Source organism: Bison bison, unplaced genomic scaffold, assembly GCF_000754665.1.
Source record: "Bison bison bison isolate TAMUID 2011002044 unplaced genomic scaffold, Bison_UMD1.0 scf7180017864512, whole genome shotgun sequence".
NCBI classification, from domain to species: Eukaryota; Metazoa; Chordata; class Mammalia; order Artiodactyla; family Bovidae; genus Bison; species Bison bison.
The window spans coordinates 1,627,407-1,641,157 of NW_011495066.1; the positions used below are offsets into that span (position 1 = coordinate 1,627,407).

At 47.2% G+C, this 13,751-nt stretch overlaps 1 protein-coding gene across 1 annotated transcript in view; it reads right to left on the bottom strand.

Annotated features, from left to right (window-relative positions):
* Window positions 1-6,919: 6,919 nt before the first annotated feature.
* KAL1 (Kallmann syndrome 1 sequence) overlaps window positions 6,920-13,751 on the bottom strand; it is a 190,406-nt gene continuing 183,574 nt past the window's right edge. Inside the window, exons 12-14 of the mRNA XM_010829905.1 lie at window positions 13,219-13,445; window positions 11,845-11,971; window positions 6,920-8,170 (exon numbers count right to left, since the gene is read on the bottom strand). Of these exons, the coding sequence (XP_010828207.1) occupies window positions 8,112-8,170; window positions 11,845-11,971; window positions 13,219-13,445 (413 nt within the window). The 3' untranslated portion in view covers window positions 6,920-8,111. The remainder of the gene's footprint in view (window positions 8,171-11,844; window positions 11,972-13,218; window positions 13,446-13,751) is intronic.

Genomic DNA, 13,751 nt, shown 5'->3' on the forward strand with positions numbered 1-13,751 from the left:
AAACAGTGTTGCCGTGAACATTGAGGTCCATGTATCTTTTTGAATTAGAAGTTTCATTTCTTTCCAGATACTTGCCGAGCAGTGCGATTGCTGGATTGTATGGTAGCTCTATTTTTAGTTTTTTAAGGAACTTCCATACTGTTCTCCGTAATGGCTACACCAACTTACATTCCCACCAACAGTGTAGGAGGGTTCCCTTCTGTCCACATCCTCTCCAGCATTTGTTATGTGTAGACTTTTTAATGCTGGCCATTCTGACCAGTGTGAGGTGGTACCTCACTGTAGGTTTTATTTGCAATTCTCTAATACATAGTGATGTTGAGCATCTTTTTACATGCCTATTGTAAGGCCATCTTTATGGCCAACGGACATTTTTGCGAAACGTCTATCTAGGTGTTCTACCCATTTTTTTAATTGGGTATTTTTGTTTCTTGTTGAATCGTGAGCTGTTTGTGTATTTTGGAGATTAATCCCTTGTCATTCTCTTCGTTTACAAATATTCCCTCCTGTTGTGTAAGTTGTCTTTTCGTTTTGTTTGTGGTTTCCTTAGCTGTGCAAAATTTGGTTTGATTAGGTCCCATTTGTGTATTACTGCTTTTACTTCTTCTATCTTGGAAGACTGAGCTAAGAACGTGCTGCTATGACTTATGTATGAGAATGTTTTGCCTACGGTCTTCTCTAGGAGTTGAAGGGTATCACGTCCTATATTTAGGTCTTTAAAACGTTTTGAGTTTATCTTTGAGTATGACGTGACGATGGCTCCCCAGGTGCTGCTAGCAGTAAAGAATCCACCTGCAATGCAGGAGCCTCAGGTTCGATCCCTAGGTTGGGAAGATCCCCCCGGAGGAGGAAATGGCAACCCACTCCAGTAATCTTGCCTGGAGAATCCCATGGACAGAGGAGCCTGGCGGGCTATAATCCACGGGGTCGCAAAGAGTCGAACACAACTGAAGCGACTGAGCACACAGCACATGGTGTGAGCAAGTGTTCTAACTTCTTTGATTTACATGCATCTGTCTGGCTTTCCCAGCACCACTGGCTAAAGAGACTGTCTTTCTTCCGTCGTGTACTCTATGCAGTGGCTTATTTAGGTGACTGTCATGCCTTTCTCGTGTGTTTGCTTTCCCTACTGTTGATTTTTCTCTTCCCTATGGATTCTTGCTCCATTTTTCTGTGTAGAGAAGAACTTTCTATTTGTTTTCCTTTTAAGATAGGTTGAGTATTGCTGTCTTCTTGGAGATTTTTTTTTTTTTTTGCTCCACTGAGAAATTCTTTTCTCTCTCTCCCATTCTGAATGATAATCTTGCTGGGTAGACTATCCTAGATTGCAGACATTTTCCCTTTCTTAGGACTCTGAATAGATCTTGACACCCACCATTCCCCCGCCCCACCTTGTGGCCTGTGGGGTTTCTGAGAGACATCAGCTGAATGTCTTGGGCCTGAGCTCTGAGCCCACAGTCACCTCAGAGCTGAGTGCACAGTCCCTCTGATGTTGGTGGGAGTGGCTGGAAGCAGGGAAGCTGGAGCCCACATGGAGGAGCAATGCAGCTGCTGGCACGTGGAGCTCAGGGCCAGCATGGACAACGGGTCTGGGGAATGGTGTCATCATGGACTGGAGGACGTGATGGGGTTGAAATGGGGTTCTCGGGGGTGAAGCCTCAGTGTTGAGAGTGACTCAGGCAGCTGGTGTGGGGGCTCAGCAGCAGGGCCGCCATCAGGAGGGGCACTGCCCAGGCCTGGATTTGGGGTACCAGGAGTGGGACTGAGACCCAGCACACCCTCCTGGCCAGGGACATTATTTCCTCAGTGGGATTTCTGCTTGCTTTTCATTTGAAAGTCAGATGGATAATTCGTTCTGCAAATAAGTTGTATTTGTACTCACGCTGGGTCGTGATATTTAACGTCTGTTGTATTTGGAAATTACGTGGTGTTGCCTATATGTTTCTCCTAGTGAAGGCTTGCGTCGCATGAACTGGACCATTTTAAAGAGTGTAATTCACTGGCGTTCAGTTCCTGTTCAAAACGCACAACCATCCCCTCTATAAAGTTGCAAAACCTTGTCATCGCCTCCAGACGTGAACGCTGTCCCCATGAAGCACTTCCCACCCGGTCCCCCCTCCAGTCCCTGGCAGCTAACCCAGGTGTTTTCTGCTTCCACGGACTTTGCTGTTCTAGAAAGTTCACAAAAACGTAGTCAGGCGACAGTGCACCTTGTGTGTCCAGATTCCTAGGTGTGGCTCATGTACTTTTTAAAAAAAGAGTCCATCACCATTGTTTGAGAATTTACTGGGCCACTGACCAGCACGGTCTCTCTACATGCAGCCGCTTCTGATTATAAACACAACACAAATGTTTGATTTTTTTTGTCAGGAAAATCCCATCATTTTTTCAAGGAGAGATCAGAAAACAACAGGAGGAAAGATAGCTGGCTCTGGATGTCACTCAGGAAGCCCAGGCTCACACCTCAGAGGTCCTGTGTCTCCCTGTGGGCGCCCCACATCCATCCCTTGGGTAGCCACCAGCTTCTTCACCGTGGGGGTCTCAGCCCACAGTGATCCTGCCTAAGAACATGAAAGTCAGGACCCCACAGCCTCTCCCTCACCCAACGCTCTGCTTTCTTTTCCTCCTCGGGTTTCTCACCCTCTCCAGTTGTCTAGTCGCCTTCTCCTAGAAGAAGCAGCCCTTGAAGACCTGGGACTGCCCTCATAGCCAATATCTCACCCATATAGCAGGACCACGCAGCAGTAGAAACTTTAAGGACATTCCTGCCTGGTGAATGCATAGAGAAATAAGGTGATTTGATGGAGACAGAACTCATCTCAGCTTTCAGATGGACCACCTTCTTCGGGTGGTTTATGGAGTAGTATCCTCCTAAGTCACAGGTGGAGATGCCCGTGGGCACAGCGCCCACCCGGTGTGAGGGTCTGCACAACCCTCTGCTGGGGAGGGGATTCCTCGCCCCCCGCCCCCCACCGCATGCAGTGACTGCTGTTGAGAACCAAGGGCTGTGGCTGAAAGCTTATGAGCACAACATGTATCTAGTAGCATTTTATGGACAGCTCCTGGGGTTGGGGGTGGTGGAGGGGGACAGTTGTTTAAGCCTGTGGACCAATGGATGGAAAATGCCACCAAAACCATTGAGAGTCATGCTTGTAAACAGAGTGAAAACCGTGATGCTGTGATCTCCGTCAATAGTCCAGAACATTCTGTGCAGGACGACGAGCTGCCTTGTTGCATTTCTGTTTGTTGTTGTTCAGTCCTTCAGTCATGTCTGACTGTCTGTGACACCGTGGATTGCAGCACGCCAGGCCTCCCTGTCCATCACCATCTCCCGGGGTTTACTCCAACTCACGTCCATTGAGTCGATGATGCCATCCACCCATCCCATCCTCTGTCGCCCCCTTCTCCTCCCGCCTTCGATCTTTGACCAGACTTTGAGTTCTAGTCATACTGACAGGAGAATGAAGCTTTTTCAGTCTCCCCAGAGTCATAGGAAACTGCTCATTTTTCTAAGTGAAAAGAAAATGTGTGTGTGTGTGTGTGTTTTCAGGAAAGTAACAAGTTTAGTCCACTGAGCAGGTTTAAAGGTCCTTTATTATGGAATCAGTCAGTATGTACAGACTCTAACATGAAAATAACGAGTGACAGAGATCAGACTATTTACAATGCTTTTGTGTTTTTGTTTTTTTTTTACAACATCTGTTTACAAGATTATTTCTCTCTAAATAACATGACACACAAAATCATTTTTTATTACATACATAAATAAATATTGACTTTTAAATGATCTGTCTAAGGGACATGGTTTGGATGAGAGGGTAGCCATTCTGTTATCTGCGCATTATGGTTATGTCAAGGAAAAGTCCTAACAGCTCTGCAGAGACCTGTGTGAGTCACTCTGTGATTGGTGTAACTTGCCAAGTGTCCAGGAGAGGTGAGAAGCTGAGTTTAGCCATGTGAAACCATAGACATGGGCCACCAGCTTTGCGCATTTTTATCGTAAATGAACGTACAACGCAATGGGTATTTAGCCTCTGTGTTCTGGTGACGATATGCACGTGTGCCTAAGTTTAGATTGAGATATTTGCACTCACAGGACTGAATCTGACGAACCCCACAACATATGGTGTAAGAAAGGGCGTTAAGTAAGACTCCCATCATTGTAAATGATGCTGCCTGGTCAGTAGGACAAAGTGAATCTTTGCACTCGCATGATACACAAACTCAGCCTTTTAATCAGGTTCTTCAGTGCAGATAAAAGATACCGCTAAGGGCTTTGAGGTCCAGTGTAAGCACTTCCCAGGTGTGCCTACTCCAGTTGACTCAGTTCCGCCTTGCAGAGGGCAGTTTTCCTCTATTCGGTGAACATTATTACGATGCGGTATTTGTCACCGGGGGTGACTCTGTACCCCAAGATGGTGTGGGCTGTGACAACAGAGCATGTGGTCATCACATCCGGGGTGGGGTGCTCCTCGCCTCTGGTGGGTGGAGACCAGGGGTGCCTCTCCACGCCCCACAGTGCCGAGGGCAGGTCCTGCCCACCAACAGAGAGCCGTGCGGCCCTAAGTCTCAGCAGTGCTGAGCTGGAGGATGGGTTCTGTTCTCTAGATGGGTTCTGGGTTCTTCCAGGTCTTTCTAGGACAGAGATCTGTTTGTAAACTTTGGATTCTGGAAATTTTACCTGTCATAAACATTACTGTCTCTTGAAGAAAATTTTATTGGGAGTAACTGCTTTGTAATGTGTTAGTCTCTGCTCGGGTCTAAGTGTATGTTTATCCCCTCGTTTCTGGATTTCCTTCCCATTTTTATATTAAAATAACACTGGATGATGTGAAGGGCACACATTCGTTTATAAAGATTGCTCCCTGAGCCCACATACAAGAGGACAGCCCCGATAAATAAACCCATCACCGAGGACTGAATATTCTCAGTAAAAAGATGCACACAGCCTCGATGTATATCACGTTACGCACTTGTATTTGATGACTTCATATGTTTGATGAGCTTGACTTTTTTAAAGAGTAAATACTGTCACTCAATATACTTTTTCTCATATCAGAGAAGTGCATCTCATTTCAATAAAACAGAGAATCAGCTACGAAATTGGTTTTAAAATTAAACAACATAAAATTTTAGACCTTTATTAGGGCAAATTTTAAAAAATTCAAAAAACTGTAATTATATTTTTGCTCATTTCAATATTATTGAAATTTATAAAGGAAACTCAGCTTTCTTTTACTGCCTAGTCTTCTCTTCCAATAATACTAATAAAATGTATCAAATATTATAGCAGAATGAAATGCTCATAAGACCTACTTCAGGTATTTCAAGGAAGACAGAAGCTTCAGAACCTTGATCCGGACTAAAAATGTATTTGCTCAACGTCTATGGCCCAGGCAAAACAAACGTCATTAAATTTTACAAAATTAAGTGTATTTAATAATTTAATAATATTTTGCATGTATGTATATACTCCCGCGTTTTAAACTGTACAACAGTACAAAGATGGGCTGGCACGAATACTTACGGATATATTTAGGACCAATGAAGACAGACGATAAACACACAGCCAATACTAATTTGAAGACTTCCCTTTTGAGATTCTGAGGGTTTGAACATCCAGATGCTGGGAACAGTGTCTAGGGGAAACCCGTGGTTTCAGAGATGAGCTCTGCGTTTGCGCATGCGTCCTCCGTGAAGGCTCTCCCATCTCCGTGCAGAAGGGGAACGCGCTGACTCTGCAGGGACACTCTGTTGCAGAGTCCACCCCAGACCACGTAAGGAGCTGCAGAGAAACAGCCCGAAGCCCCATGAGCTGCCTGCACCCTTGAGATCCCCACGTAGCCCCTCCTGCCGGCTGCAAAGCCCCGCCCGCCTGCTCAAGCTTCCAAGCTCGTCGACGACGCAGGAAGTAGTTTTTTTCCATCTGTTCCGTCAGAGATCCATGCCTACCGGCCCCGGGGTTCTCCGGGGAGACAGGCGTGCGTGTGATAACAGGGGTCGTCTCTCTGCCTAGTGTCCACACTTAAGAGCCTGGGCCTCCGGGGAGGAGTCGAGACCCTCACGTTCTCGCCCCGCGGTGCTCATTCAACCCCTCGCTGCTCATTCAACCCCTGGCAACCAGGGCGCCCACCGCAGGCTTTCGGGAAGGAAGAAAAAGGGCAGGCTCCCAGGTACACAAGAGCTTTTCCTGTGTTCCTCGTGTAGATAATGAGATGAGGACGCCCTTCCGTGCAAATGTTTAATTTGGAGAAATCGCCGTTTTCTCATAGAATCGACACCGATGGGGAAAACAGATTACTTGAATGATCTTTAGAGTTGCATCCATCAAGGGTGAGTTGGGAAAACAATTTTTGCAGCGACTTATACTCAAGCTACCCACGTGTATATATGTCTGTGTGTGTGTGTGTATTTACATGTATGTATATATTGTATGCTGCTGCTGCTGCCAAGTCGCTTCAGTCGTGTCCGACTCTGTGCAACCACATAGATGGCAGCCCACCAGGCTCCTCCGTCCCTGGGATTCTCCAGGCAAGAATACTGGAGTGGGTTGCCATTTCCTTCTCCATATATATAGTATACCTACCCGGAAGTATACAGACACACATACATACATGTGTATACACATGGGTGTCCCTTCAAGCAAAAAATATATTAAAACATCTCTAGTTTAAGGGTGCCCCAACATTCCCCTCAACGCTATATACTAACACCGTGTCTTCAGTTGAGTTCATGCTATGAGGTGTTAGCATGGTGCCTCATAATTTTTCAATTAAATTTTTCATAAATTTTTCAAATAAGATGTAATAGATTTGAAGGAGTAGAGCAAGGTTTCCTGTTTAGTTGTAAAACTGTGTCTGACTCTTTGCAACCCCACGGACTGTAGCCCGCCAGGCTCCTCTGTCCATGGGATTTTCTCCAGGCAAGAATACTGGAGTGGGTTGCCATTTCCTCCTCCAGGGGATCTTTGCAACCCAGGGATCGAACCCGTAGCTGCATCTCCTGCATTAGCAGGCAGATTCTTTACCACTGAGCCACCTGGAAAGCAAAGGTAGGTTAGTCCAAGGCAAACAGCTGTCCTTCTCTACCTTCCAGAGTCCCCCTCTGCCTTTTCTACATTATGGAGAATATTCTACTAAAGAGCTTGCTTTAATTAAGAAAAGGGGAAAATCTCAGTAAAGATTTGAAAATATTCGATAGTTGGGTTTCTTTCATTTCAAGCAAGAGGTTTTGTAGCGTGTTAAGATACAAGAAAGTGGCAAAACAAAGCAAATCAGCAGGTGTTTTCCCCATTAAGGAAAAAAGGAAAATATAAATACAGTATCAGGAAAACTTCTCGAAGGACGAAATATTAAAGTCCCAGAAAACAGTTTCAATTTCTCCAGGGCAGACTCTGGGTAGCATTGTTGACTCCTCCTGGCTGGGCATGTCTTAACAGAAACTGTCCTTTCGAGGTCAAACTTATCTATGTCTTTGTTTAAAATGAAGCTTGAGTGCTTGAAGCTGGAGCATTTTAGGTTCAAACTAATGGGCAATATTTTGTGTTTACAGATTTTTCAGTTGGAAAAAAAAACCTCACAGGTGATTTAAAAAAAAATAATCATCTTCAGAAATCTCTGAATAAATATTAGGACGTAAAAATCTGGATACTCTTCCGTTGATCTGGCAAATCCAATCAATAATGTAATCTCCAATGTTCAGTGAGTAACTGTATGCTTACGTAATAGGGCAGGTCTATTACGTGTGTAAATGGCTTCTTTGAGGAATTTGTTGGTGCAAATTCCGGGACATCTCAGACCTGCATTGGAGGAGCTTCACCACACAGGCAGGCAAGAATTAGAAGCGGAACAGGGCTGGGCTACCTGTCGGCCATTGGCACAGGAAACTGTCCCCCCCACCCCACCCCCACCTTCGCAAGGCTCACTGCGGGTCCCTGGTTTTCGCGGCGCGTTTTCCAGGGTAGACGGAGCGTTGAGCGCCCTGCGGTTATTAGGCAGAGGCGGGCGGTCCTCCAGGAAGGGCCTGATGCCTCCCAGTGGGCACGGCCAGTCCTTGGGGGGTTGTGCCAGCTTCCACACTCACTCAGGGTTCAGACGGGCTCTCAGAGCAGCTCAGTATCTTTCTGCAGGAGGCTTGTAGTGGTGGGGATGGTGGTGTTTCAGATGGGGGCCTAGAGACAGAACGGACGTGTCAGTCTGGCCGCTGTCCCCGGCTGGACCGACTGGAGGAACAGGTGTGTGTCTGTGCCCTGCCCGCGGTCCTTGCCACCCAGGTCCTCCCAGCCCTGACTCTGAACTTGCAGATACACATCCACCCTGCCTCTCTTTTCTGTCTGCCTTCCCCGGCTCTCTGGTTCCCTCCATAGAACTGTAAGATCTCAAGAGAAAGAAGACAAGCTCCTTTCTTTATAAGAATGTAAGCCGGCCAGAACCCTTTGTATTTCCTTGGAAAAGTTTAGAAATTACCACATCCTTTCACGACACACACACTTTCAGTGGAGGGACGTTGTAAGTGATGGGTGGATGTGGTCCCAAACAGGACAGGATGTCACACAGGGTGCTCCCAGTGGGGTGGCTTTGATTTGTCTTTAAACTCCTAAGTGCAAAAAGCTGCTGGGGCAAATCTGATCCATCATTTAAAAACTAAAATAAACCCAGGATCATTCATTCTTATCAACACATAAACCGTTGACGTGCCTTTTTGAAGTTTAAGCTGAGAAAGCAATGTACATAATCTGAAACCCAACAGGAGGCTCTCTTTGTTTTAAACACACAATTGTTACCATTTAGTTTTGCTAATAACTAATTTTTGTAAATACACAATTGTTGCCGTTTAGTTTTGCTAATAACTAATCTTTGTAAATACACAATTGTTGCCGTTTAGCTAATAACTAAAATTGTTGCCATTTGCTAAGAACTAAAATTAGCTTCCGTGTGTTTTTCCTAATAGAGCAGAGGCTTAAGTGTGTAACAGTGGAGGGGATGGATGCCTACTATTTCTAGCACATCATCTACATGAAGAACTTAAAGTGACGGAAGAATTGAAGCGAAAAGTAAGAATCTGATATTTTAAATGATCTGTTTAAAAACAGGAATAGAAATGAAAGCATTGCTCCTAAGATATAGCTGTTGAAATGACTGTTAAAAAAAAAATTGGTATTTAGCCACAAGAATTTGGGAACACATAGACTATCCCCAATGTAGATTCTTCGCTTTGCCCGACACCTTGAGCCGTGGTGTTCCTGGTTTCCACAGCACTTCCCTGGTCTTGTTCTCTCCTCACCTTCCTGACCTCCAGTACACACCCCCAGGTTCAATTACTACCCACGTGCCAATGACCTTCAAAGCTTTCATTCAGCGCTGGACCCTGCAGTCTCGAAGGCCTTCAGGAAGTCTCCGTTTCACCATCCCACACGTGACTCAGAGGCAGTCGTCTCTACGTTAATCTCACCATCCTCCGTCTCACACCCTGACCTGGGCCTCAAGCACCTTGGACCATGTTCCAGTGAACCACACCCTCTTGCATTAAATGACTCTTGGCTTCCTCCTGCACTTATTCCACTGTGCATACTCTTTGCTCCCCAACACATACGTTTTAAAATTTTATTAGAGTATAGTTGATTTACAATGTTGCATTTAATTTCTGCTGTAGACCAAAGTGATTCAATTTTATATATACAGTGTATATATATACATATATAGAGAGAGAGAGAGTGAGAGAGAGAGAGCAGTTTTATATATACCATTTTTATATGTATGCCCCTGCTGCTGCTGCTGCTGCTGTTAAGTCGCTTCAGTCGTGTCCGACTCTGTGCGACCCCATACATGGCAGCCCACCAGGCTCCCCCATCCCTGGGATTCTCCAGGCAAGAACACTGGAGTGGGTTGCCATTTCCTTCTCCAATGCATGAAAGGGAAAAGTGAAAGTGAAGTCGCTCAGTCATGTCAGACCCTTAGCGACCCCATGGACTGCAGCCCACCAGGCTCCTCCGTCCATGTGAGTTTCCAGGCAAGAGTACTGGAGTGGGGTGCCATCGGCTTCTATATGTGTGCACACACTGTATATATTCTTTTCCATCATGGTTTCCTGGTGGCTCAGACGGTAAAGCCCGCAATGTGAGAGATCCTGGGTTGGGAAGATCCCCTGGAGAAGGAAATGGCAACCCTACTCCAGTACTCTTGCCTAGAAAATTCCATGGATGGAGGAGTCTGGTGGGCTATAGTCCATGGGGTTGCAAAGAGTTAGACATGACTGAGCAACTTCACTTTCTTTCTTTCTTATCACAGAATATGGGATGCAGTTCCCTTGCTCACACACTATGTATATTCTTTTCCATCGTGGTTTATCATAGAATATAGGATGCAGTCCCCTTGCTCCAATGTAGGACCCATTGTTTATCCATCCTATGGATACTGGTTTCTATCTGCTGATCCCAAACTCCCACAAGTCTGTTCTCTCTGTCTCTGAGTTCGTTTGTTTCCTAGTCAAGTTCCTTTGTGCCGTAATTTAGACTCCACGTGAGTGACATCTATGAAACAAGAACAGACTCACAGACATAGAGAACAGACTTGTGGATGTGGAGGGTGGAAGGGAGGGTGGGGTTGGGGGTGGACCAGGACTTCAGGCTTAGCAGACCCAGCACGTATTCAATCACTGCCAAAGCTAACAGTTGCGGCCTCTGAAGACATCACTAGATTTTCTTTCCCGTTTTTTCAATATCAGCAAACACAGTTGGATGAGAACTCCTTTATGGTAAATAACTGCAACCACTCCCCAGCGTATCTCCTTAGTGCTGCCTGGGAGGCTCTTTGTTTTGAAACAATAGGTGACAATTATTTTTAATCTACGTGATTTAGCAGGAAGTCAAGTAGACTGATTTGGATCATATCATGAAGAAAATTTATGTAATATAGATAGTGAAAATGAAAGTCGGCTCAGTGGTGTCCAACTCTTTGTGACCCCAAGGACTATACAGTCCATGGAATTCTCCAGGCTGGGATACTGGAGTGGGTAGCCTTTCCCTTCTTCAGGGGGATCTTCCCAACCCAGGGATCAAACCCAGGTCTCCTGCATTGCAGGCGGATTCTTTACCAGCTGAGCCACCAGGGAAGCCCGAGGATACTGGAGTGCGTAGGCTATCGCTTCTCCAGGGGTGTCTTCCTGACCCAGGAATCAAACCAGGGTCTGCTGCACTGCAGGTGGATTCTTTACCAGCTGAGCCACCGGGGAAGCCAATAGATTACATACAGTAGAAATACCTGTAATAAGCTCCATACCAAAGTAGTATTTCCTATATAGTTATATTTGAACATCTTAATTTTTTAAAAAATTTCAGAATGATATGAGATGATGGATTTTTTCCCCCTTGTGTGGGTGCATGCTAAGTCACTTCAGTTGTGTCCAACTCTTTAAGACCCTGTGGACTGTAGCCCAAGAGGCTCCTCTGTCCACGAGGACTCTCCAGGCAAGAAACCTGGAGTGGGTTGCCATGCCCTCCTCCAGGGGATCTTCCCGACCGATGGATCAAGCCTTATGTCTCTAACGTCTACCTGCATTGGAAGCCCTACCTCTTGTGTATTTACGGTTAGAAGATAAAAAACCATGCCTTCTGTAGAGCAAAAAAGAAACAGAAGGGGAGGAGGAGGGTGCAAGGGAGGGAAAAAGGGAGCGGATCAGGTAGCCTGGGAGGAAGTACGTACAAAGGGAGGTGGGGGGCTTCAGGTTCAGAGAACTCCCTGTGGGTAGGAGCCTGCAATGTTGGATCTATAGATTTTCGTTTTTTCACCAAGACTTTCTGTGTGTCTGCAAGCCAGGCGGGACCCCCACCCCCCGGCCGGGACTCACCATGCACGTCGGGGGTCCGGAAGGTCCTGATGGTGGCGGGCCCCTCCCCACCCGCAGTCAGCACCTGCACCTCCAGGCGGTAGAGGGTGGCGGGCCGCAGACCCGGGACCGAGAGCTCGGGGTGATCCTGGGGAAGGGGAGGGAAGGCGTTGGGGGACACGGGGCTGTCAGGCGCTGCCTCTGACCACGACCCACGTCTGGACTCTCCTCCAGAGACCACACCCCCTCGCGACGTCACCGTGTTAGCGCAGGTGCGCTTCGCTTGCTTCCACTCCGCCATGTTCAGGGTACCGCGATCTGTCCACGTTCGCTGGAGACAGCCCCCCTCCCCGCCCCGTCCCCCGACTCTGGTGGTCTGGGCAGCAAGGAGACCCCGGCTCTTGGCAGCCAAGAGCTCACATGAGTCAGGCCAGTTCTTGTGGCTCACCCCCACCCCCTCCCGGGGACTGCATTTTCCATTCCTGAACCTAAGACTTTCCCAGGCTTTAAAAGTTTTCATCTGCACATCTTGTGATGAGAATTCTTGATAATCCACGTCTCGGCGAAACGCGCCAACTTGCGCTCCTTAAAAGACAGTATCTGTCAGTGCCCACAGCCAAAAAATGTTTCTTTTTATGCCAACGCTTTTTTTTTTTTTTTGGTCTTAGAACTCAATAGAACCTAATGCACATACACAGAATAATTACTGTCCAATTCCATGGAATTTTTTTTTCCTTCCGGGATTTAGGTGTTTTTTTTTTTTTTTCTTTTTCTCTTTTTGGAGCAAGAGTTGCATATTCTAAGGGCATTTTGAGAGTTGGTAAAAGCCCACACATGCTTTCCCCCCCACCCCCCAAGCCAAGGAATTAAGTTGGCCTGGAAGGCACTCCAGCTCATTATGTGCTCTGGCTAGATTTGAAGGGGAAAATGAAGAGAAAGAACAAGGTTGTTTTTAGCTCTTTTCCCCCCAAATTTAGCACTTCAAACGGGGCACGTCCACTTGGCCCAGAAGGACAGGGATTCAAAAGAATAGAATATGGTGAAACCTTTGTGTTCTGTGTGGACAGGAGAGGTCTCCTTAAGAGCTGGCCCTGGTCATCATGTTTAGCTAGATGATGGTTTCTCCTAAGTTTATGATGGTGATAGTTACTCTACAGGAACCCTGATGGTGTGCTCTGATTCTTACAAAAGAATTCACTGGGGGCCCACAGGAACCCTGGTAGTGTGTTCTGATTCTTGCACAAGAATTCACACAGGAGAAGAAAGCCTACATGTGAGTCTCAACACGTTGCCCCTGCAGTGGGGGTTTGGGGTGCCCAACTGCCTCCCCCAGGGATGCTCCCTCCGGGTGGGGGGGAACCCACCCCAAGATGGGGCAGGTGGGCGGGCACTCACCACGGGCAGAATCTGAGACTGAGAGATGATGCTGTTTGGGAGGCTGTTGGGCCGGCTCTCAGTGGTGACCTCGGCCCAGGTCACTTGGAAGCCGGTGGCCGGCCACGGCAAGCCTGCCTGGTTCACCCTCCAGGAGAAGTGCCCCGTGATGTTGGCATTGTGTACCATGAAGGAGGCGGACAGGTTCTCAGGTTTGGCCTGCATTTTGGGGCGCACGTGACTGTGACCTGTGGGTGCAGGAAAGGGAACCATGAAGCGGTTAGAGGGGTGGAGAGAGGGCAGCCCCAGAGTAGACGGTGTTCAGAGTGCCATTCTCTGGGCCCCGGGGTCAGTGACCCAACCTCCCTTGGGCAGGGGGAGGTCCCATGGCCGCCTGGGCAGATGACATCTGAGCTGGACCCTCATCTCTGCAGCTCTGTGCCTAGTGGCTGCTGATGGCTCAGGGTCATTTTCGAGTCCAGCTTGCAGATGGGAGTGGACGATGCAGAAAAGAGTGCTGTGATCTCAGAGGACCGGGCCACTGAGAGGGCAGG